The 26,773-nt window shown below is 44.1% G+C and overlaps 1 protein-coding gene across 1 annotated transcript; it reads left to right on the top strand.

Moving 5' to 3' along the window:
* Positions 1–26,773, top strand: LOC118675549 (guanylate-binding protein 6-like). Its single transcript, XM_036348465.1, has 12 exons — positions 1–190; positions 5,371–5,498; positions 7,926–8,035; positions 8,254–8,450; positions 11,571–11,816; positions 15,396–15,676; positions 18,303–18,515; positions 20,088–20,190; positions 20,437–20,615; positions 21,293–21,368; positions 21,692–21,823; positions 26,676–26,773. Exons 1-12 carry the CDS (start codon positions 1–3, stop codon positions 26,771–26,773), a joined length of 1,953 nt encoding a protein of 650 aa, XP_036204358.1.

Raw genomic sequence — 26,773 nt, 5'->3', positions numbered from 1 at the left:
ATGGCCTGTGGATACAACATGAAGGACCCCATCTGCCTGGTGGAAAATCAGAATAATCAGCTGACAGTAAATCCAACAGCACTGGAGATTCTAGACAAGATCTCTCAGCCTGTGGTGGTGGTGGCCATCACAGGTGTGTATCGGACAGGAAAATCCTACCTGATTAACCGCCTGGCAAGAAAGAACCATGGTGAGTGTTGTTCTGGGGCAGTGACCATTTGCTTGGAGACAGTGGTAACATAGGCTGATCATGCCTCCTTCAGGGTCATCTTAAAAAGAGCCCAATTTCTTCCAATGAAGAAAAGTTTTAACTGTCACCACCAAATAGATATCTGAAACCCCATTGTTCCACAAAATCTGTCTCTTTGAGCAAGTAAGAGGGGGTTCCCCACTCAACCCAAAGATCCACCCATTATTCTTGATCCCATCCACTTTTTCTGCTGAGGAGCTTGGCTCCAGCAATTATGCCCTTCCTTTCTCTCCCATCACTTTTGCCTTAAATTTCAGGGCCATTTCAACTAGGACACGAATAATGTTCAACATGTCCTGTTTTCAAAAAGGGATAAAAGGAAAAATGGACAATACTATATTATATATATCCTATAGCTCAATGGGTCTACAGTCCAATTCTTGCTTAATTTCTGAGTAAAACTTTGCTAAATTATACCCTTTTTTCTTTATCTAGTTTTTTCAATATGTGAGCTATAACACAGAAGAGTGCACAAAACATACACATATACAAAGTTAATAAACATAAAGAGATCCTCAGGGTAATCACTGTCCATATCAGGAAACAAAAAGTCACCAGCACCCACACACCCTATCTGTACCCTCTGACACCTCACTAGAGCTCACCAATGTTTTGATTTTCATGGAGCATGCTTTCACTCTTCCTTTTAAAAGTGGTTTTACAAGCTGTGTATGCATTTGTAAGAATAGCTTAAATATTATATAAAGAGGAGTCCATTCAGGTATTCTTTGGAGTATTGGTTCTTTTGCTCAACAATAAGTTTACATTTTACTTAGATTGTCCTATGTATCTGTATTCATTTATTTACACTATTTTATAGTATGCTATTGTAAGACTATACCATAATACATTTATACATTTGTTGTTGATGAACATTGGTTTATTTCTAGTTGTTTTTTTGTTTTTGTTTTACTTTTATGGAGGATGCTGACATGAATCTTCTTGTTTGTATATCCTGGTGCACATGTACACAAACTTCCTTGTATGATAGACTCAGAAATAAAATTGCTGTGTCCTGGAGTATATATGTTATCAGCCTTTCTAGATTCTCTCAAAAAGCTTTTCAAGCTTTATATGCAATGTATACATTTATTAACAGTAATTGAGAATTCTCCACATCCTCATAAAGCTTTGGTAAAAGACTTTTAAAATTTGATGATGTGATGACTGTATAGGACATAGGTGCATATAGTTGCCTCATTACAAATAAGTTTGAGCATCTTTGCACTTATTAATTTTTGCTTTGCATGTCCTATTTCCTGAGGTCATTTTTCCTTTCTATTGGGTTGCCTTGTTTTGTTCTTACTGATTTTTAGAGCAATCTGCCTCTGTCATTTAACTCATTTCTCTCTATGAAGACCACACACTGTTTTTATTTTAAATGTCTTCCTCTGTGTCTCATCAGCTCAGCACCATTAGGGGTTAAACCTCAATGCCCTGAACTGCACTGATAAATAGCAACATCCTCATTGTCCTCTCATTTTGTATCCTTTCTGTCTCTCTCCTTCTCTCCCTTTCCTCCCTTTCTCCATTTCTCCTTTTTGCTTCACAATCTTTCCCATTTGCTTCCAACAAAACATTTTTTTCTTTGTCTTTCCTGTAGAGAAATTCTAGACCACCTATCCAAGGAGAACACTTTTCCTTGTCTGTCTTAAATTAATTAAAAGCTCTTTTTTGAGAACCCTAAGGGAGAGATATCAGTTAAATTCTACACAGGGTAACATCAGGTGGTAACGAGGTTATGTTTCATTGCTGAGAAAGTCCCACGCCTTGATATATTTTAACACACCAAGGTATAGTCAATAATATTGTAAGAACTATGTACTATGCCAGCTGGGTCTTTGAAATATTAGTAAGGAACACTTTGCAAAGTATGTGATTGCCTAACCACTATGCTGTACAACTAAAACTAATACAAAATAACGTTGAAAGTGAACTGTAATCTAATAAACCACAATACCTGAATTGTGATTCTACCACCCAACAGAAAAAAAAAACACGACAAAAAAAGATTCATGCCCAATCAAGGTCCAGGAGGAATACCAGGTCGCTACACTTCCCCTTGTTGATAACTTTCTTTGAGGGTTTTTAACTCATAACTGAGAATGATGATCTCCAATTACACCTACCATTTCTCCCTGGGGGCACTGGGAGTTCAGATTTCTCTGTATTAATTAGCAAACAATCAAATGCTATCAGGATGTAAAAGAATGCAGACTATTTCAGGCTTTATACCCTCTCTGTAGAGACTTCATGGATTGCTGAAAAAGTCCCAAGCCTCAAAATTGAGTGGCTTGAGCCAAGATGAACTAACCTCTCCTATACATTCCATTATTTCTAGTCCCCATTAGAAGAAACATTGGCCTATGGTGGATGTCAAAAATGTTAAAGTGGCCCGACCAGTGTGGCTAGGTGGTTGAGCATCAATCTGTGAACCAGGAGGTCATGGGTTTGATTCCTGGTTAGGGCACATGCCTGTGTTGCAGGTTCAAGCCCAGTGGGGTACATGCAGGAGGCAGCCAACCAATGATTCTCCTTCATAGTTGATGTTTTTCTCTCTCTTTCCCTCTCCCTTCTTCTCTGAAATCAATTAAGAATATTTTTTTTTAAAAATGTTAAACTGTTGGAAAAGATGTATCACACAGGTTCTTGGGTATATCCGTCACATGCTTCCCACCTGTAGTTTTAAGACTTTTGAAAGAGGAGCAACCACAATTCACAGGTGTTTTCTGCCTTCACTTCCATTATATCCCTACCTGAGGCCAGGGGAAAAACAAGCACCTCATCAGTTCATTGCAGAAGAGAGAAGAAATGAGAAAAATTCAGGAAGAAAAAGGAAGAAAAAATCGAACAAAGCTGATTATCAGTCCAGTTCCTGGAAGGACACACAAGAGCCTCTCAAAGGCTAACTAACGAGTGTTTATTAGAGGGACACATACAAGGACATATTCAGGTCACAGGGAATTAATAGGAAATGAGGAAGTACCGAGAGGGTGGCAATAATAATGGCCAGGGAACTATAGTCACTCCTATAGTCTGAACAGCCAAGCAAAAAGAAAAATCAGAATGTGGCAAAGACCAGCACTTTTGGATGGAGTGAAATGAAAGGGCTGGAGGCTGGCTGCAACTGGATGCGCGGTTTTTTTCAATCAGAAGGGGATGCAGACTCTCAAATCAACTGAGCCTGTTTGGGGTGGGATCCTGAGGTCCCAGACCCCTACGGGGAGAGGCGGACGGCCTTGCAACGGGGCCGGAGAGCGAGAGTGGCTGTCTGGCGGAGCCGCTCGCCAGCACTCCGGGATGCGAGATGTGGAGTCGAAGAGAGGCAAGGAGTCGAGGAGACACCATTGGCCCTTGCTCTGCCCTGGTGATTCCCGGGGACCCCGCCCTACTCATTTTACATCCCCACCCAAGCTGTGCTAGTGGCACAAAGAGAACCACCGGCACTTTTGCAGCCCAGCCCAGCAGAATGCATATTTCAACTCCTCGCATACATAAGGGACGCACTCAAGAAGCAGAATCAGGTTTGGAGGAAGCCGGAGCCGGACGTGGCTGGGCCTGCGATGTGGAACCACTGTACCAGCAAACGCACAGGCAGAGTCACCAGATCCAGTCTCACATGGGACGCTGGGAGACGCCAGACAGGCAGTTTGTGCACTTGGTAGAAAACGAAATCCAAGCAAGCATACCAGATATTCAGCCACCAGGAACGCCTGGAGATTTTGTCCAGCAAGGAGCAGACCAACAAAAGACAGAATGCCAAACTTCGTGTTGCTGAGAATGCCCCCGTGAGGCCGAGGCTGCTTCTGTGAGGCTGAGGAGGCCCCCGAGGGGCTGGGACAGCCCCCGAGAGGCGGGGACTGCCCCAGTGAGGCTGAGGCGCCGGTGAGGCTGGGATGGCCCCGGTGAGGTTGAGATGGCCCTGGTGAGGTTGAGATGGCCCCTGTGAGGTTGAGACGGCCCCGGTGAGGCTGAGACTGCCCCGGTGAGGCTGGGATGGTCCCAGTGAGGTTGAGATGGCCCCGGTGAGGTTGAGACGGCCCTGGTGAGGTTGAGATGGCACTGGTGAGGTAGAGACGGCTCCAGTGAGGTCGAGAAGGCCCCGGTGAAGTTGAGATGGCCCCTGTTAGGTTGAGATGGCCCCTGTGAGGTTGAGACGGCCCCGGTGAGGCTGAGACTGCCCCGGTGAGGCTGGGATGGTCCCAGTGAGGTTGAGACGGCCCCGGTGAGCTTGCAACAGCCCCAGTGGGTTTGAAACGGCCCCGGTGAGGTTGAAACAGCCCCTGTGAGGTTGAGGCAGCTCTTGTGAGGCTGAGATGGCCCCTGTGAGGCTGGGACAGCCCCTGTGAGACTAAGACGGCTCCTGGGAAGCTAAGAAAAATACCACATGAACTCACTCATTTATGGATAATAAGAACCATTATAGACTGATGAACAAAAATGGATACAGAGTCAGAGCAGCATTGAGCAGAATGTCAAACTACAGTGTGAACCCTGGGAAGGTTTGTGGGGGGTAGGAGATCAACCGAAGGACTTATATGTATGCATATGAGACTAACTAATGGATACAAGACACTGGGGGGTGGGGGAAGCTGGGGGAATGTCAAGGGGGAGAAAAAAGGAGACATGTGTAATACTCTTTGTAATACTTTAAGAAATAATAAAAAATAAAATGATGTTTGAGGAAAATTTGCCCTTAGGAAAAAAAAAAAAAGAAAGGGCTGTGACCCACTATTAATATACAGTAACAGCTGCACTGGGACAGGGTGGATCACTAGACTCAAGCTGGCGCCTCTCACTGGTAGAACTCTACTGGAATCTGAAGGACAAGGGAGCTCTTCAGTGTCAAAAAAAGACTATAAAGGTCAATAGAGGTTACATTAATTGTGTAATGTGACATAGCTTGAGCCATTGATAGTATGGAGTGAATAGAAAACACAAAGTGCTTCTTGAGAAGGTCATTAATATGAATAAAGGGTGGATAGGATGTTCTTACTGAAATAAAAGCAACTTTCCTCCCAGCCAGGCACTCACATTCTGATAGTTTTAACCATTGTAACCTATGGGCAGCGTGGACTATCTGCTCTTACTGTACAGCACTTTCCCCTCTTCCTTTGCAGGCTTTCGTCTGGGCTCCACAGTGCGGTCTGAAACCAAGGGCATCTGGATGTGGTGTATACCCCACCCTTTTAATCCCAACCACACTCTGGTCCTTCTGGACACTGAGGGCCTGGGCGATGTAGAAAAGGTAAGGCAAAGAGTCTTCTTTGTTCTTGATAATCCACTTACATTTTAATTTGCCACCTTAATTCAACTTCTATGATCTATTTCTATAAACTGCAAATCCAATTAAGAATAATGAGATTAAATTCTGTTTCCTTGAATTTACTTTCTTGGAAACTCAACACTTTCATTATTAGATATATATATTCTTATTTCTACTCTTGGTTGAAAGTTACAAGATAACAAATACTTAGTGAGCATCTAAATTATAAGGTTTTGTGTTAAATACTACAGATATGCATGATTGAGGAAAAGGCCCAGAGCAAGGAGTGGCATATTTAATCAGTCTTCAGTATAAGAAAAAGATCCTGGAGGAAGCTATAATTATGGGATCAATGCACTCTAGTAGTTAAGGTGCCTGAGGTTGATGGTCTTGAAGGTAGGAAACATAAAAATGGGGTTTTATTAAAATAACATATTTAAATAATCTCCAAAAACACTTCAACTACACCATCCATGTTAATTAAGGTTTTAGTCCAAGTCTTTAGGCTTTACAGATGAATTTCTCCCTGACTGCTATCCATTCATGAGCTAGACCCACCAAAAGCATTATAAATGGGATAATTTTAGGTATTTTGTCTTCACTGTGTTAGTTACAGTCAATCTTGTGTCCTTATTTGTATTAGCCAGAGAATGAAGTGAAAGTAGGAGTGATGGATCTTTGGCTTCCATTACCCCAAAAGGTATAGGGGCAGGAATTTAGATATTCTGAATTTTAATATTAATTTTTAATTGAATTTATTGGAGTGGCACTGGTTAACAAATTTATACAGGCTCCAAGTGCACAATTCTACAGCATGGTATCTGTACACTATATTGTATTTACCACCAAAGTCAAGTCTCTATCCATCACCATTTAACCCCCCATCCACTCCCCCAACTTCTCCCACCCCTCCCTAGTAGTCACCACACTGTTGATCTGTACATGAAATCTTTTTTTTTCTTTTTTCTCAATACCTCCAACTCCACCCAACATCCCCTCACACACATCCAATATGTTTCAGCCTGCTCTCTATCTATGAGTCTGCCTCTATGTTGCTTGTTGGTTCATTATGTTCATTAGATTTTACATATGAGTGAAATCATAGGATACTTGTCTTTCTCTGACTGGCTTATTTCACTAAGCATAATTCAGGTTTAAATTACTCAGTAAGCATCTCTGTATAAGCCCAAGATGTTTTACTCATTGGCAATGGTTCTCAACCTTCTGGCCCTTTAAGTACAGTTCCTCATGTTGTGACCCAACCATAAAATTATTTTTGTTGCTACTTCATAACTGTAATGTTGCTACTGTTATGAATTGTAATGTAAATATCTGATATGCAGGATGGTCTTAGGCGACCCCTGTGAAAGGGTCATTCAACCCCCAAAGGGGTCGCGAACCACAGGTTGAGAACTGCTGGCTAACAGATTGTAGTTTACTAAACCTTCTTTTTAGCTGATTACATTTGTAAAGGAGCCAAAACATAACTGTCAACTAATAGCAGCAGAAATACTTGCTGTCCCTACAACTCTAGTGTCTTTAGCAGTACCCAATTCTATTGCATAGTCACTCATGATTTACCCTGAGTGTGTTATGTTCAGCCTCATCATCTATTCCTACCACACACATAACCACTACTTCAATAAAATAAAGTAACATTTAGTACCTTTGTATTAACACACTCTCTGACAATTCTGATTGGCTTCTGTAGATCCTTCCACAAGCCTGGTCCCTTTCTCTCCAGAATTCTACATTCTGTCTGTTCTTTAAAGCAATGACTTACTACTTTCAAGTAATGGGATTGTATCTCATTGAGACATGATCCCTTCTTGCCCTGAAATCACAAAGTAATTTTTCTGGGTTTTGTATTCCCATTTGCCTTTTATGTTATTACATTGGCTTGCACTCCTGGCAGAGCCGATCGCCTTGGATGCATTTACATGTTACCATGTATATTGGCGCCTCCAGCAAGTCATCTTTGAAAGTGAGAGATTTCCCTATGAAACTTTATATCCCCAAACTAAATGTGGTATCTGGCATTTCTTAAATGCACAATGAGAAGTTAGTGAATGTAATTGACTAGCATTTGTGTCACTAATAAGCTCATGGTCAAGAGAAAGTTGCAAAAAATCATTACCCACTTATCACTGCATCCTTCTATGTTCTTGGGACTCTTTTAAATATTTGACACACATTTACATAGTCATTCACTTCTCTTAATTGCTAAAGAACACGAGCCATGAGAGGCGACAATGTGAATAACCAAAATGAGGTTTGAATTTACTACTATCTTCACAGTGTATGTTATTTGCCCCACTGTTCATTGTTAGTAGAGCTGACAAAGTGTATGACCAACTGAACAGTAGAATGAACTGTTGACACCTAAGTCCCCTTCTGTGCACTTTCTAGGGCGATTCAAAGAATGACTCATGGATCTTTGCCCTGGCCGTGCTTCTGAGCAGCATGTTTGTCTACAACAGCATGAACACCATCAACCACCAGGCCCTGGAGCAGCTGCAGTATCCTTCCAGGAAATGAACCACCATGTGACATGGAGTCTATGGGAATGTAACTGAGACTATTTTGTTATAGTTTTCATTGTTTTTTTCCTCATGTCAATAATCGTGGTTGAAGAGAGATGGCACTGGGTGAATGGGACTGTTCATAAAAATTATTTCTGGGTGTGATCTGGAAATTTTGGCAGGAAACATTTCTCATTCCTTAGCTAAGATCTCAGCTATGTGACTGAACTAACAAGGCTAATCAGAGCAAAATCCTCCCCCAGCTCTGGTGAAGTAGGTGACTCAGCCGAGTTTGTGAGTTTCTTTCCAGACTTTGTTTGGGCTGTGCGGGATTTCATGCTAGAGCTGAAGTTAGATGGACGCACCATCACGGAAGATGAGTACCTGGAGCATGCTTTAAAGTTGGTCCCAGGTATCAGAAGATGGTCTGGGTAGTGGAGGTATAACATTTGACTCTTAGTTTAGAACTCACATTATATTTCTGACCAGAGGACTATAATATAAAGTTCTATACGGCGGCAATCTCTGACTTTCAGAAATGACTTGTTGGGGTGTAAATACACATGGCAACATGTAAATGCTGTCGAGGTGATCAACTCTGCCTGTAGTGAAACCCAGTATAGAATGTGATCAGAGAACGCTATGATACAATACTTAAGGTCAGTTTTTATTTTTTATTGCATTGAGGCCTGTGCTAATGGTGATATGAATATGACAGTGTGGGTATGGTTTCAATTATTATCAATACTGAAAAAACTCAAGTGACTAAAATTAAAGCTGGCTGAGGAAACGAACTATACAACATTGTACCTGAGATTTTAGGAAAATTGACACCGTGAAACATTTGAGGATAGCAACCAGGGCTAAGATATCCAAGGGATCAAATACTTGTGTTCTGATTAAATTTGGAGCTCCTTTGCTTCGATTTGGAGAAAAATGCTCATCATCATGGAAGACGGGGTCACAAAGGTAGATATCAAATGACTCATTTTTAAAATATATTTCATGTTGTCTATTTCAGTGGACCCCAAAATTAACATATTCTTCTAATAAGACAGTCAAATCATTCATTATCTCTCTCTGATAACATCACTCCCTTCATTCTATAACCTACCATATTAATAGAATAAATTCATTACACAGGATAGATTCAGCAGAGAGAAAAATGCATACCTAGATGCATGTCCATTTTTTCTTATTTAATATTTTATTTATTTATTAAAAACTAGGGGCCCGGTGCACGAAATTCGTGCACTGGGTGTGTGTGTGGGGGGGGGGGGGAGTGTCCCTCAGCCCAGCCTGCCCCCTCTCACATACTGGGAGCCCTCAGGCATTGACCCCCATCACCCTCCAATCGCAGGATTGGCCCCTTGCCCAGGCCTGACGCCTCTGCCAGAGGTGTCATGCCTGGGCAGGGGACCCCCATCTCCCCCCATCACTGGCTCTGACCCCCGCCCAGGCCTGATGCCCCCAGCCCAGGCCTGATGCCTCTGGCCCAGGCGTCAGGCCTGGGCAGGGGACCCCCAGACCCCTCCGATTGCTGGCTCTGCCCCTGGACCAGGCCTGATGCCTCTGGCCCAGGATTCAGGCCTGGGCAGGGGACCTCCCTCTCCCCCCAATCCCCAGCTCTGCCCCCCACCCAGGCCTGATGCCTCTGGCCCAGGCATCAGGCCTGATCAGGGGACCCCTAGTCCCCTTCGATTGCTGGCTCCGCCCCCCACCCAGGCCTGATGCCTCGGCCAGAGGAGTTGACCCTCATCACCATCCGATCGCTGATCACCGGATCGGCCCCTTGCCCAGGCCTAAGGCCTCTGGCAGAGGTGTCAGGCCTGGGCAGGGGACCCCCAGCTCCCTGCGATCTCCTGCTCTGCCCCTGCACAGGCCTAAGGCCTCTGGCCAAGTCATTAGGCCTGGGCAGGGGACCCCCAGCTCCCTGCAATCTCCCGCTCTGCCCCTTCCCAGACCTAACGCCTCTGGCAGAGGCATTAGCCCTGGGCACGGGACCCTCAGCTCCCCGCGGTTGCAGGCTCTGCACCTGCCCAGGACTAATGCCTCTGGCCAAGGCATTAGGCCTGGGCAGGGGACCCCCAGCTCCCCGCGGTTGCAGGCTCCACGCCTGCCCAGGCCTAACACCTCTGGCAGAGGCGTCTGGCCCGGGCAGCGGAGACCCGCAGCGGCAGCAGCCCTGGGATTGCAGGCTCTGCTTTAGGCCCAGGCAAGGGACCCCTAGCTCCTGGGACTGCCAGCTTCGACCATGCCCAGCTCCCATCGCTGGCTCCACCCCTACTTCCTGCTATCACTGGCCAGGGTGGCAAAGGTGCCCGATTCTCCGATCATGGCCAGGGGGCAGGGCAAAGGCAGCCCTGGGGGCTGCCTTTGCCCTGCCCCCCGGCTCTTAGCTCCCCCCCTGGGTTTCCGATCACTGTCAGTGGCAGGGGGCTTCTTCCTGCTTTCCCTTTCACCTCCCTGCATTGTGCCTACATATGCAAATTAACCGCCATCTTTGTTGGCAGTTAACTGCCATCTTAGTTAGCAGTTAATTTGCATATCGCCCTGATTAGCCAATGAAAAGGGTAGCGGTCATACTCCAATTACCATATTTCTCTTTTATTAGTGTAGATTATTTATTGAACAACTGATATATACTCAGAATTACTCAGTATGACATTGTCACATCCAAAGTAATCTGATATAGAGAACAGGTGAGGTCTCTAAGTGGCATTACATTAAGCATATATTTATATAGTTATTATTTGTTACTTTTATTTTTAGAAGTTTTTCTCTACTGTTCTAAGTATTGTCTGTCATGATAATATTATAAATTTCCATATATCTACCAGGAAATATTTGACTCTGATTTTAGAACCCACATTCTATTTCTGACATGAGGACTATGATATTAAAAGTATTTCTGACAGCCCTGACTGGTTTGGCTCAGCCAAGATAGAGCGTCGGCCTGATGACTGAAGGATTCCAGGTGCGATTCTGGTCAAAGGAATGTACCTTGGTTATGGGCACATCCCCAGTAGGGAGTGTGCAGGAGGCAGCCAAATCGATGTTTCTCTCTAATCGATGTTTCTAACTCTGTATCCCTCTCCTTCTCCCTTCTTTTCTGTAAAAAAATCAATAAAATATATATTTTAAAAAATAGGTTCACTTAAAAAAGGTATTTCTGAAAATTTTGGGGATTAATGTACATTCAAAAATACCTAACTAATAGTCAAAACTTTGGACACCATGGAATGTCTAACAAAAACAATTATAAGTTTCTTCAGATGGAATGAATGCCTCTATGCCTCCTCTTCTTCCTCAGAAGTATTTCTTTTATTCCTGACTTTGCCCTAAAAATAAAAATAAATAAAAATAAATTTGTCTTGGGGAGATTAGCATTGTGTTCATTTTCATGATTTAATAGAAGAATATATGAAAGCACCAGAGAAACACTTATGCCAAGACCCCTAGAAATGTCTGTCCTTTCCTAAAGACTGTCTCACCAGCCACTGCTCTTTTTTATTTTTATTTTTTCTTACAGGCGAGCATCCCCAAATCCAGCAATCCAACATGCCTAGAGAGTATATCAGGAAGTTCTTTCCCAAGAGAAAGTGCTTTATTTTTGAACGCCCTACAAATAACATAAACCTATTACAACATATGGAAGAGGTGTCAGAAAACCAACTGGAGTGCAGTTTCCAGGTTCAAACCAAAAATTTCTGTAACTACATCTTCACAGCTGCAAAAACCAAGACCCTCAGAGAGGGAATCATTGTCACTGGCAATCGTGAGTCTCCTTTGTTACAGCATGTCCTTCTGCATTTTTCTTCATGTGGTGAAACTGTGACTGTGCTCAGGGTTTGTCAGTAGTTCTGTTTCCTGCAATATGAGATATGGGAAAGCAAAGATTCAGGCCACACATAGACATGCATGTTTTTCATTAAAGCTTCCCTATCTGAGGAATTATTGAAGCCTAATGTATTTCATGAAACTAATACACTAATGACATAAGCATAAGCTGCTGTTAAGGAGACGAATCTGCATGATGATGACAAGATGAATGAGATGAGTGTATCTTTAAGAGGATACAGAAGATAATTTTTTGAATTTACACCATATAGAAAAAATATGCAGCAGAACACAAGCCACTTAAAGTTCATTAGAGCCTGAGAAGAAAATATAACTATAGTCTTATGTACAGGACTAGATTCATAAATCTATACCACTAGAGCATACGTACAATGTCCTGGGCTGAGATGTACCCATGCTTGATTTAATATTTTACTCACCATCCTAAAATTTTTGATGATTTTTTTTATATGGGCCCAAAATTTCATTGGAAATTTTGCTCACAAAATTATCTACTTTACCTATCTGTGAAATAAACTATTTTAAAATTTATTTCTATTGGGAAATGGTTCCAGGAAACTCTTGAATATATTAGTTGAAATTATTAAGTTTATATTATCATGAGATGAATTTGAGAACCATAAAAGAGAGTGTATATAGGAGATACAATGATGTTATTACAAGGAAGTGGATTTATCCTATATAATAAAAGACTAACATGCAAATCAACCAAACTTCAAAACGACTGGTCACTATGACATGCACTGATCACCAGGGAGCAGAGGCTCAATGCAGGAGCCTCTCCCGCCTGTGCAGCAGTGCTAAAGAGCAAGGAACCAAGCAGTAAAGAGCAGCAAGCAGGCAGGCGGAAAGGAGCGAGGGTCCTGGACTGCAAGAGGGCAAATGCCAGGCTGAGGGACCACCCCCTCCCCCGCAGTGCACGAATCTCATGCACCAGGCCTCTAGTCTACACTAATAAAAGAGAAACATGGTAATTGGCATACGACCGCTACCCTTTTCATTGCCTAATCAGCGAGATATGCAAATTAATTGTCAGCCAAGATGGCGGCAGGCAGCCAGGCAGCTTGAAACTAACATGAGGCTTGCTTGCTTCAGTGACAGAGGACTCCAACGTTCCCTGCCTGCCACTGCAGGCCTCTGATCCGGCAGTTTAAGAAACTGTAACAAATACCACCGGACTTCAGCCAGCAGATTCGCAACATTGTAGCAAAGGCCAGAAACCTACTTTCAGCCACGGAGGCCTAAGAGCTGGAGCCAAGCCTCAAAGCTAAAGCTGGCCCAGAAAAAAAAAAAAAAAGAAAAAAAGGAGCGGTTGGGAGCTTCAGTCACCCGCCAGTCCGAAAACAGCCCTCAGCCCCTCACCCAGACTGGCCAGGCACCCCAGTGGGGACCCCTACCCTGATCCAGGACACCCTTCAGGGCAAACCAGCCGGCCCCACCCATGCACCAGGCCTCTACCCTATATAGCAAAAGAGTAATATGCCTCCCAGCACCGGGATCAGCAGAGCCATGAGTCCTCCCGGCACCGGGATCAGCGTGACAGGGGGCAGCGCCCAAACCCCCTGATCGCCCTGCAGCTCTGTGTGTGACAGGGGGCGGGGTCAGAACCTCCCTATCTGCCCTGCTCTGTTCATGACAGGGGAAGGCGCCCCAACCCCCTGATCAGCCCTGCTCTGTTCCTGATAGGGGGGAGCTCCCCAACCTTCTCCCCCCCCTCCACGGGCCCTGCTCTGTGTGTGACGGGGTAGAGCCATAACCTCCCCATCGGCCCTGCCCTGAGTGTGAGAGTGGCGGCGCACCAACCCCCTGATCGGCCCTGCTCTGTGGGTGATAGAGGGCGGTGCCCCAACCCCCTGATGGGCCCTGCTCTGTGTATGACGGGGGCAGCGCCCCAACCCCCTGATTGGCCCTGCTCTGTGCGTGACCAGGTACAGAGCCCCAACCCCCCTGATGGGCCCTGCTCTGTGAGTGACAGGAGGCAGTGCCCCAACAGCCTCATTGGCCCTGTTCTGTGCATGACAGGGGGTGGCGCTGCAACCTCCCCATCGACCGTGCCTTGAGTGTGACAGGGGGCAGCGCCCCAACCCCCCAATCGGCCCTGCTCTGAGCCCAACCAGGGGCTGCACCTAGGGATTGGGCCTGCCCTCTGCCACCGGGGAGCAGGCCTAAGCCAGCAGGTCGTTATCTCCCAAGGGGTCCCAGACTGCGAGAGGGCACAGGCTGGGCTGAGGGACCCCCCTCCCCCCCCGAGTGCACAAATTTTTGTGCACTGGGCCTCTAGTATCTATATAATAAAGAGCCAGTATCCAAACAACCATTAGGAAGGACTTGACCAAAAGTCAGTGCTTGGTTGCTATGGTGACCCAGCATTGACTTGGGCCATTGCCCATGCCGACCCAGTACAGACTGCCTAGGGGTCTATGGATCAGGACCAGAAAGATGGCTGCAGAGAGAGGGGCAGGGTCTTATCTGTAGCCTCTGTGGCAGTGGTTGATCAGAACTTGCCTCTTTTTCTATCCCGGTCTGGCCAACAGCTGCACCTCCATTTCTCACCAGGCCTCCACTAGGGCTGCTGATCAGATCCGCCTTTCTGATAAGGCCCTGTTTATAGGCCCAGATACGCTGACTGGCATAGAAACTGACCAATCAGAAACAAATCTGGGTGAATTTAAGGAGCCAATGGCTGCCTAACCTGTGGAACTTTTGATGCTGACTGGAATAGAAACTGACCAATCAGAACCAAATTGCCCAGCAGAGGAGGGCAGTTGGGGGCAGATCAGGCTGGTAGGGGAGGTTAGTTAAGGGTGATCAGGCAGGCAGATGCCATTAGGGGAGACTGGGCCAGCAGGGGAGAGAAGTTAGGGGCAAGAGCAGTCTGGGCAAGAGATCAGACTGGCATGGGAGGGAAGTTGGGGGCAACCAGGCTGTCCGGGGTGGGCAGTTGGGGGCGAGATCAAGATAGCAGGGGAGGGCAGTTGGGGGCGAGATCAGACCAGCAAGGAAAGGCAGTTAGGGGTGATCAGGCAGGCAGAGGCAGTTAGGGGGAAACAGGAAGGTAGACAGAGAGGTTAGGGGTGATCAGGCAGGCAGGCAGAGGCAGTTAGGGGCAATCAGGCAGGCAGGCAGAGAGGTTAGGGGAGAACAGGCAGACAGGCAGAGGGGTTAGGGGCAATCAGGCAGGCAGGCAGGTGAGTGGTTAGGAGCCAGCAGTCCCAGATTGTGAGAGGGGTGTCCAACTGCCAGTCAGACATCCCCTGAGGGGTCCCCGATTGAAGTGGGAGCAGGATGGGCTGAGGGAAACCCCCCTCCATGCACAAATTTCATGCACCAGGCCTCTAGTAGTATATAAAGGAGGAATATGGGAAGGAGAGGAAAAAAGAGAAAACAGAAATCTTCATTTCAATAAAATCATTATTTTTCAAATATTAATCTCTAAAGCTTGTGAAACAGTGAGTGAGAACTTCCTGTCATTACTTAAATACCCTGTGTCATTCAGGGCTGGGGACCTTGGCAAAAGCCTATGTGGATGCCATAAACAGTGGAGCAGTGCCTTGTTTGGAAAATGCAGTGATAACTCTGACTCAGCGTGAGAACTCAGCAGCCATGCAGAAGGCAGCCGACCACTACAGCGAGCAGATGGCCCAAAGAGTGAGCTTCCCCACAGACACGCTGCAGGAACTGCTGGATCTACAAACAGCCTGTGAAAAGGAAGCCATTGCAATCTTTATGGAGCACTCCTTCAAGAATGACAACCAGGTGTTCCAAAAGAAGCTTGAGGTAACAGGTCTTAGCATATATCCTTCCTAATCCCTGTTCTAGATTGATGCCTAAGTCATCCCCTTTTTTACCCATAGTCCATATGTTTCTCATTTTAAAAAGTTTGGATTCATGTGAGTGCATGGGCTCTATAGATTACTATTATTCATCCTTTTTCTGAATGATTGGTTCTTTATTTTCATTATGGCAAAGCTAACTAACATGTGCTTATTAACAGTTACAGAAACACTCAAGTTTTTACATCAAAATTCTTCAGGTGAGTTCCTAGCACAAGATGTGTGGGTGCTCTGCTCTGTTTACCAAGAGCTGAAAACAAGATTCAGATGTTGTACACCTGAAACTAATATAATATCATTAGGAGGGTCATGGGACCTCCTTGCCATCTTCAAGGCAGCAATGCTGAATTGTATCCTTGTCTTGTTTCTAATACCTTTGACTACCTCTCTGCTACCAACTAGAGAAAACTGCTTTTAAAGGCTCATGTGTTTAGATATGCCCACTTGAGTATTCTCCATTTCTTAAAGTTAGCCAGTGCCATAAAAAAATCTAATCAGATGATCAGTATTTAGCATATGCATAGGCCTAGAGACTGTCATGTGGATGCCAGAAGAGAGAACTCTTGAGGACAACGTAATTGTGCCTAATAAAAACACCTTCATGTTGTTTTGAATTTGTCATTGACCATCCTATGAGTTATAAAACTCTCACTTCAATACAGAAGAAAATCAATCCTATCTAATAATAGACAAACATGGCAATTAATCGTACCTTTGCTACGCCTCCCATTGGCTAATCAGGGCGATATGCAAATTAACTGCCAACCAAGATGGTGGCCAGCAGCCATGCAGCTGAAGCGGGCAGGAGGCTTGCTTGCTCCAGTGATGGAGGAAGCCAAGGTTCCCCGCCTGCCATGGCCCTGCTCTGAGCTCCGAAAGCAGCAAAGTTTCAATTATAGAAGCTAAACAAACCCCAGATACCTGCTTTGAGCCCGCTGTGGCCACAGAGATGGAGCCGGCTCTTAGCTCCAGTGACGGCAACAAAGTTTCAATTATAGAAGCTAAACAAACCCCAGATACCTGCTTTCAGAAGACCGTGGCCTCAGAGCTGGAGTCAGCTCTCAGCTCCAGTGATGGAAACAAAGTTTCAATTATAGAAGGTAAATAAATCCCAGAATGAAAAAAAAAAGAAAAAAAGGAGAGGCTGGGAGCTTCAGTCGCTGGCCAGCCTGAAAACAGCCCTCAGCCCCTCACCCAGACTGGCCAGGCACCCCAGTGGGGACCCCCACCCTAAAGGGGGTTTGGGCAGCCTGAAAACAGCCATCAGCACCTCATCCAGGCTGACCAGGCACCCAAGTGGGACCCCCACCCTGATCTGGGACACCCTTCAGGGCAACCCAGCCAGCCCCCACCCATCCACCAGGCCTCTATCCTATAAAGTAAAAAGGTAATATGCAAACTGACCCTAACAGCAGACTGACTGGGAATGACTGGTCACTATGACACACACTGACCACCAGAGGGTGATGCTCAATGCAGGAGCTGCCCTCTGGTGGTCAGTGCACTCCCACATGGGGGAGCTCTGCTCAGCCACAAGCCAGTCTGATGGCTGCCAGTACAGCGGTGGTGGTGGGAGCCTCTCCTGCCTCCTCAGCAGCACTAAAGATGTCTGACTGCAGCTTAGGTCTGCTCCCTGCTGGCAAGAGGACATCCCCTGAGGGCTGCTGGGCTGCCAGAGGGATGTCTGATTGCCATCTTAGGCCCAATCCCCTGGGGAGCAGGCCAAAGCCAGCAGGTGGTCATCCCCCGAGGGGTCGCCAACTGCGAGAGGGCACAGGCCAGGCTGAGGGACTCCCCTCCCCTCCGAGTGCACAAATTTTTGTGCACTGGGCCTCTAGTAAAATTATAATTTTTCAAGTACAGCAAAAAATTTATTTCCCTTTATTTCTGTACAATCAATCCCCCATTAAAATAATTCATGAAGACTTCAAAACTCTGTTCAGTGAACACCTGCCTCATTAGTGGACAGTTGCTTTACTGTGTATATATTTTTATCCATAGCAATCTAAGTTTGCAGAGGGAAGTCTACTGCCAGTCATATTGAATTTTCCATTGCTCATGGCCAAAGGATGGACCACTGTTTATCTTATGCCTGATAAAAGAACCTTGATATTACTAGATTGCATATTTGATATTTGCTAACAGAGTTGAATTTAAAGGTTCCCATCAAAGAAAAAACAATGTTTATGTCTATGTAAGGTGACTACAATAATTAGACATTGTGGTGACCATTTTGCAATGTATACAAATATCAAACCATTGCATTGGACACCTGAAGCCAATATAATGTAATATCTCAATTGAAAAAATAAAGAAACCCTGGTGTTCATGTCAACCAACACCATCATTTCACAAATGTTGAGCCTGAACCCAAGAGAACTGAGGAACTTTCCACAGGTCACACAACTAATTGGTCTACGCTGTGACTAAAATGAGCATATGAGCATGATCTATGGTTCCATGCTCCAGTCCAACTCAATGCCATCAAACTGCTTCTTCCAAGAGGATCACACTTGGCTCTTCCTTCTAACAGCCTCTTTCCTTTGTATTTCTCCACATTTCTGTGGCAGGGCATCATAAAGAAAAAGAAGGAAAATTTCTTGCTGAAGAATGAAGAGGAATTTCTCAAATATTGCCACGCTCAGTTTACACAGCTTTCAGAGCCACTGATGGAAGGAATTTTTAGAGGAACATTCTTTGTACCTGGAGGATACATCCTCTACTTAGAAGAAATGAACAAGGTTGAATCGTCCTATGAATTGGTGCCCAGGAAAGGAGTGAAGGTGAGGAATAAAATGAGGCGGCAGACTAGCCAATAGGGTCAGAGAGTTCTTGTGGGTTCTTTTGAAAATCTAAGACAATAGGACCATTTGTGAAGACATAGCAAAGCATAGCGATATCTGTACATTTTTACCTTTTACATCTACAATTAGTTAAATACTCTTAAATAAGCCAGAATTTTCCCCCCTAAATATAGGATTTATTATCAGGAATGTAGATGAAAGAGAACATGTCTTTCATTTAGGAAACAATGAAATAGTTTATCACTCTGTATAAGGGATACATAATTAATGAAACAATGTTCTCAACAAGCTTATGATCTTACCTAAAAAGGAAATATAAATAGTCAAGTGGATTGGTAGGATAATGATTATCATGTAAGTAAAAACTACTAGTGATGATAATAATGATGGAATGATGGTGATGGTTGATCTATATTGAGCACACACTTCCTAAACCAAGTATATTTTTAAGTTGATCATTTAAATTGATTATCACTTTAATCTTTAGAATAATATGACTGTAGGAACTAATGTCATCCCCACAATACAGTTGAGAAATGAGATGCACTGAGAACCTCATAAGTTACCCAAGAACATACAGCCAGCAAGTGGTATAGCTAGTGGAAAGGTCTGTGTACCTGCCATCCAGTCAAATCTCAGAAGGAAGTGTAGCACAGCTTCTTGGAAGAGGAGGTAGAAGCTATAAGTTGAAGTATTGATAAGTAGTATCTGAGTAAAAGTAAGGGTAGATGAGCATCCAGTCAGCAGAAAAAGAATGTGCAGAGATTGCATACAATTGAGGAGGAGTGTTTATAGAACTGCCATAAGTGGCATCATTAAGAGGAAGCTATGGTTTCCAAATAAGGTTTTTTCCCCCCAACTAAACCTGTTCAATTTTTAATTGTGGCCCTGGAAGGAAGAGAACCACTGTTGGATGCTAAGAAGGATGAAGCATTTACAGAGTTGAATTTGTTGTTTCATGGAACAATGAGAAGCCCGGTGCATGAAATTCGTGCACAGGGGTTGTGTGTCTCTCAGCCAAGCCTGCACCCTCTCCAATCTGGTACTCCTCGAGGGATTTCCGACTGCCCGTAAACGAGCATTCGGACATGCCTCTGACAATCCAGGATTGCTGGCTCCCAACTGCTCTCATGCCTGCCTGCCTGATTGTCCCTAAGCGCTTCTGCTTGCCAGCCTTATCACCCCCTAACCAATACCCTGCCAGCCTGTTCAATGCCTAACTGCTCCCCTGCTGGCCTGATTTCCCCTAACTACCCTCCCCTGCAGGCCTGGTCCCCTCCAACTGCCCTTTCCTACAGGCTTGGTCATTCCCAACTGCCCTCCTCTGCCAGCCTGGTGACCCCTAACTGCCCTCCCATGCAGGCCTGGTCCCTCCCAACTGCCCTCCTCAGCTTGCCTAATCACCCACAACTGCCCTCCCCTGCTGGCCATCTTTGACCATATGGGGGTGGCCATCTAGTGTATTAGACTGATTGGCAATTTGTATATTACCTCTTTATAAGATCGGATGACTTCCCCAGCTAGAAGAATCTTTGTTCCTTGTTTCCTCAGGCAATGGAGGTCCTCCAGAACCTCAAGAAGTCACAGGCTGCAATAAAGGAATGCATCCTGCAGTCTGACAAGGCCCTCACTGCTATGGAGAAGGTTCTAGCAGGTACATGGCAGGGAGGGTCCTGGTCATGGAGGGCAGAGGAGGGTCCTGCAGTGCCCCTCAGTGTGTGAGAACAAGTCTTTCTTGAAATAAGGTGTTCCCACAAAATGTTTAGAACAATTTGGCTAAATCAAAAAAATAGTTTTAATTGCTGCTTCAGGTAACCAATGCCTTTCAATCATATTCTGAAACATGTTTTGCTGGTATAACTATTATTTTATTCTCTCTGTAAAACCACTGTGGAAAAAGCCAAGACAGAGGAATTGAAAAGAGTACAAGAGCTACTAAGACAGACACCGAAAGAAAAGGAGCAACAAGTAGAGGCTCTAGAGAACAGCTCTAAGGAAACACTTGCCCAGATGTACCAGGAGATGAGACAGAAAAGAAAACGACTGAAAGAGCAGAAAGAACATCCAAAGCAGAAACAGGTACAGGGGTGTGTGTGTCCCTCAGCCCAGCCTGCGCCCTCTGCAATCTGGGACCCCTCAAGAGATGTCCCACTGCCCATTTAGGCCCAATTCCTGTGGGCCCGATCCCTGTGGCCTAAATGAGCAGTCAGACATCCCTCTCACAATCCAGGACTGGTGGCTCCCAACCACTCGCCTGCCAGACTGACTGATTGCCCTTAACCACTTCTGCCTGCCAGCCTGATTACCCCCTAACCACTCCCCTGCCAGCCTGATCAATGCCTAACTGCTCCCCTGCAGGCCTGGTCACCCCTAACTTCCCTCCTCTGCAGGCCTAGTTCCCCCCAACTGCCCTCCCCTGCAGGCCTGTTCATTCCCAGCTCCCCCCCCCTTGCAGGCCTGGTCCCCACCCCCCCAACTTCCCTCCCCTGCAGGCCTGGGTCCCCCCAACAGCCCTCTTCTGCTGGCCCAGTCACCCCCAACTGCCCTCCCTTTCAAGCCTTGTCCCTTCCAACTGCCCTCCCCTGTGGCCTGATTGCCCACAACTGCCCTCCCGTGCTGGCCATCTTGTGGTGGCCATCTTGTGTCCACAAGGAAGCCATCTTGTGTGTTGGAGTGATGGTCAATTTGCATATTACCTCTTTATTAGATATCATGACTTCCCCAGCTAGAAAAGTCTTTGCTCTTTGTTTCCTCAGCCAATGGAGTTCCTCCAGAACTTCCAAGACTCACTGGAACAGGAAGCCCTCATTTTGGTGGAGAAGGCTATAGCAGGTACAGGGCAGGGCTCTGATCATGGAGGGCTTGGGAGGGTCCTTCAGTGCCCCTCAGTGTGTGAGAACAAGTCCTTCTTGAAACAAGGTGTTTCCACAAAATGATTAGAACAATTTGGCTAAATCAAAAAATATTTTTAATTGCTGCTTCAAGTAACCAATGCCTTTCAATCATATTCTGAAACATGTTTTGCTGGTATTGTTAGTAAGAATATTCAGAGATTCCTCTCTGCCTTTAGAAAACCATTTTAGTCTCTTACCTTTGAAGGGTACAGCTAGGTATAATTATTATTTTATCCTTTCTGCAAAACCACTGTGAAACAGCTGCAAACGCCAAGACAGCGGAATTGGAAACAGAAAAGCAGCAGCTAATAGAACAAGAATGGTTAGAAATGGAGGATGAATTAACAAGCGACAAGGAAACACATCCCCAGATGTACCAGGAGATGAGACAGAGTAGAAAACAACTGAAAGAGCAGGAAGAACATCCAAAGCTGCCGGGAGCCGGTCCATCCTTGCTGTTTCAAGGGACCTGGCATATATGGCATATTGTTCTTAATATGTTTGCTCACCTTCTTGGCACTATGTGTTTTAACCAAGGTCTCCTCTCTGAGAAAGGTTGTTTCCCCAGGTAGGGATTTTCCCCTGAAGTTAGGGAGGGAATAAAACCTCTTAACTAAGTGCCAGGTGGGTAATTAATCACTTTAACTACTGACAATCGTGCTTAAGCTACATAATCTTTACTCCCTGGAATGAAGATAAGAAACGCCCTAACCTTTGTAATAGAGATTGATAGGATTGAATCAACTGGTATAAATACAGATGCAACAAGACAGCAAGACACAGAACTTAGAACACAGAACTTAGAACACAGAACTTAGAACACAGAACTTAGAACACAGAACTTAGAACACAGAACTTAGAATACGGAACCAAGAGAGACAGAACCTAGGCACAGAACCTACACAGAACGTTCTCTAGAGACAGAAGAACTTCGCTGGAGAGAACATGGCAAAAGATCCTGGACAGAAACTGGCCTCAGAACCTAGAGACAGAACCTAGCGAGAGAACATGGCAAAAGATCCTGGACTGAACCTGACTACAGAAATGGGCAAGAGAACCTGACTAGAACCTGGTGACTGAACCCGGCTGGAGAACCTGGAGAACCTGGCTGGAGAACCTAGCAAGAGAACATGGACACAGAACCTGGCTGGATATCCTAACCAGAACCTCTCTGGAGATCCAGACCAGAATTTGGCTGGAGATCCTGGCTGGAGATCCTGGCTAGGCTGCTGATCAACTGAAGACTGTCTCCATGTCCTTCATTCTTCGCCGGCTCTGTCCATGCCTTTGGGGACCCCTGGACCCGCTGGGGTTGGACCCCGGCACAAAGCAGAATCAAGTAATTTCTGCTTCATGCAACCAGTGCCTTTCCATCATATTCTGAAACATGCTTTGCTGTTATTGTTAGTAAAAAATATTCAGAGATTCCTCTCTACAAGTATAAAACCATTTTAGTCTCTTACTTTTGAAGGGTACAGCTAGGTCTAACTATTATTTTCTTCTCTCTGCAAAACCACTGTGAAACAGCTGCAAAATCCAGTACAGAAGAATTGGAGCCAGGAAGGTTAGAAATGGAGATTAAATTAACAAGCAACGAGGAAACACATCCCCAGATGTACAAGGAGATGAGACAGAGTATAAAACGACTGAAAGAGCAGGAATAACATCCAAAGCAGAATCAAGTATGTCTTGGTGGGATGTGGGCAAAGCTTGAAGGACAGTCACCTAGTTCCTCATGAAAGGAAAACCAAAAACTAAAGTCATAAACCCTAAGCAAAATCCAAAGGCATATGATTCAGTGAAATGTCATTCCAAAGCCCGATGTCTTTAAGACTCAGCACCTTCTATGGTATTAGAATTATGGGGTTCAAATTGCGAGACCCAGACTCATGATCTACTGTTTGTGGTGATTACAGGGTCCTATTGTGCCCAGGTGAGCAGGACTTCAGTTCTTCGGATCTTTGGTGCAACCATCAAAGAGACCTGACCATAGAGCCATCTGATCTCAAAATATAAGATTGTATGTAATATGAAATATGAAATAATGAAAGCTCTAAAATGTGCTACATTGGTTTCCACATCTGCCTGCTTCATTCTGCACATCTAGAGTATATGCAGTTTTTGTGCCTACCTGGAGTTTGATAGCCCATGTTGTCTAGAGAGTCAGCAGTTTCCATTATGTGTAATGGCTGTGGTCATCCTACTTCAGTGGAATCAAGAAATAGTTAGAACTGAACCACTATCATTCCCAGGAACATCCTTAGGACTGAAACACATTCCTGGCCTACGTGTCAGACCTGAGCCAGCCCCAAGTCCTCCCATTACCAGTGAGATCCTGCTAAGGGACCTTAGGAAGATATAAACCAAGGATACTCCTGCTACCAGGTCTAGAGGTTTGGAAATATTAGACAAAAAGCTATTTTAATTCTATAATGGCTGTTATATAGTCATAAATTAAATTGAATTAATGCATGTATTGATGTCTTTTGCTTAAACCCATAGTCTTTATTTCTTAATTATAACTTCCTCTGCATCTCTAGGAAGAAGAGATAAAGAAGAAATACAGAAAGGAAGAGAAAAACATGGAAAAAGAGGTGGAAGGTGAGAACAGCTAAATACATTCCAGATATCAAAATAATAAATTGTACTTCAAAATTAAGAACTCTGCTCTTTGAAAAATCAGAATTTTCATTCTTTTAGTAGAATGAAAAGACAAGTCATAGATTGGAAGTAACTATTTGAAAATCACACATTGGATTTAGGACGTGTAGCCAGAATATTTCAAGAACTCTTAAACTCAAAAAATATTTTACTACTTGGAAAAGCAAACATCCCAATTAGAAGGAAGAATATAATTTAAACAGACACTTCATCAAAAAAATATATTTAGGTGGCAATACACACGGTATACATCATTAGTTATTAACAACATCATTACTTATTAGAAAAGTGGAAATTCAAGCCACAATGAGATATCACTATGCATCTAGTAGAATGGCTAAAATTAAAAGGACTGAACATCTCAAGTGTTGATGGGGATGTGGAGCAACTGGAACCCTTATACTAGTGAATTGCTGGTGGGAATGTAAAATGATAAATCACTGGGAAAAAGTTTGTCAGTTTTTTATAAAGTTAAACAAATACCCATCATGCAGAGTAATAATTTTTCTTCTACATCTATCCCCAAGGAAAATGTAAGTTTGTGTGCATACAATATCTTTGGTGCCAATAGCCATTAACTGAAAACAATGTCCATCTGTTGTATTGTCCATCAGCAAGCAAGACAAGATGCCTTAATGAGCCAATTAGTTAGGAGTCATTTTTATTGTGTGCAGGTTCAGAGCAGAATACCTCTGAACACCCAAAGGAGAAAGGATTCTTTTTAAATACCTTTTCAGGTCTTTGTGTATGTTATTTTTACAGATAATTTGTAACTTTGAGTACATATCATATCTAAGAAACACCTGTCATATTTATACAGACAACTTGTAACCTTGAGTACATATCATATCTATATAGACACCTGTAACCTTGGATGAACAAGCACTTGGCATGAGAATATAGGAACATTATCAGTATCAGCTTATTAGCCCCTTATGTTAGATGTCTAGCTTGCAAGATCAGACAGTTCAGTTTATCTTTTCTATTATTTAAGCCAAAAAGCAAAGTTATTTTTTAAAAATAACAGAGTTGACTTATGGAACAAGGGACTAGCAAAAATAGCAGAGAATTTCAAACAGCAGTTTTACAAAATAGAGATTACTATGCTGCACATCCACATGTGAATGATGAATAAATTTTAACATATCCATAGAAAAGAATACTACTGAACAATAAAAAGGAATACACTATCAATCCATATGAGAATGTTATGAATCTGAGAAAAAATATATTGAGTGAAAGAAGGAAAACAAAAATGTCTACATACTGTATGATCCTTTTATGTAAAATGACAGAAAATGCAAGCTATTCTATAGTGTCAGAAAACTGGGCAGTGGTTTTGCCTAGTGATGGGATGGAGTTTATGTTCAGGAAGGAGGAGTTTCCAAAGGGCATGTGAAGATGAAGATATTTCAGCATGCCCATCATTTGTGCTCCTAACTTAATTGTGTTGGTGATATAACAGGTGTATACTTGTATCATAGGTAGATAATGTGACAGCATATTGTATTACTACTATACCACAAGTAAGCTTTTCCAAAAAAAACCAACAAAACAACAGAAACACTCCGGGTAATGGGAAGCCCTGGAATTGTTAACGTTAACCATATCAGTGCACCTGAAATCAAAGAATAACAAGTATAGTTCATAGTTCTAAGGTTGTTTTTTTTTAACTGTTATTGTGGGAACCATGCCAGGTCCTGGATAATCAAGGCCATTGGTAGGAGCACAAAGGCCTTGCTATCAATATACCCGAATGACCTAAGGCCATCTGGGCATGTGCCTAAATGGAATGTTCAAGGACTCTGAGCCTGGGAATCCTAAGCAGGACAACATACCATGAGTGGGTGTAAGGAGACAAGGCACACTGTGCCCTTCTGTAACAAATATGATTGATGTCACTGTTGGCACAAAGCCTTCTTTGTCTAAATAGTGTAAAAGTAGGTTACTGACCAGCTAGCTAGTTAGCTGTAGTAGGCTGAGGCAGGAGTGAGAAGAAGTCTGCTGCAGTATGGAAAAAGAGCAGCGAGGATGGAGTGTGTGAAGAAGTCTGCTAGAGAGAGAAGTTGAACAGGAGAGACAGGAAAAGCTGCTGAGCCAGAGGGCTCAGATACTGCTATGATGTGAGGTAGTGAGTCTAGGAGGCAGCATGTGACTGCTCAGGTAATAAGTGTGGGTACAGAGACTGATGCTGCTTTCTGGGAAATATATATGTTCACCAGCCAGTGTCTGGCTGCCTGCCAGTATGTTCTTTGCTGTGAGGACTATTCTTGTCTGGTGGTTATATGATCACTGGATTCTGCAATAAAGATGTATTCTTATGTACCCACAACTTCTCTATCTCCCAAGACCCTCTCCCAAGCTCTGCCCAGACTCAGAACCAGTCAGACCATCAGAGCTGCGTGGTGCTCTTGTTACTAGCTCTAACAGTTACTTACAGTCATCTTTTGCTTACTTGGTGTAAAAATTATTACAAGAAGTTTCCTCTACAAAATAAGAATAAAACAAAAAAGATGAGTTGAAAGGGAAAATAAGGCTATAACAATTTAATCCTCATGTTTCTCTGCTTATTTTGCTTCCTCAGAAGTTACAAGAAAAATGTCCGATGAAATGGAAAAGAGAACTCAGCAGATCATGGAAGAGACAGAAGAGTTATCTGATACAGATGAAACAGTTGATTGA

Source organism: Myotis myotis, unplaced genomic scaffold, assembly GCF_014108235.1.
Source record: "Myotis myotis isolate mMyoMyo1 unplaced genomic scaffold, mMyoMyo1.p scaffold_m19_p_2, whole genome shotgun sequence".
Lineage (NCBI taxonomy): Eukaryota > Metazoa > Chordata > Mammalia > Chiroptera > Vespertilionidae > Myotis > Myotis myotis.
This window is presented reverse-complemented; position numbering and strand designations above follow the sequence as displayed.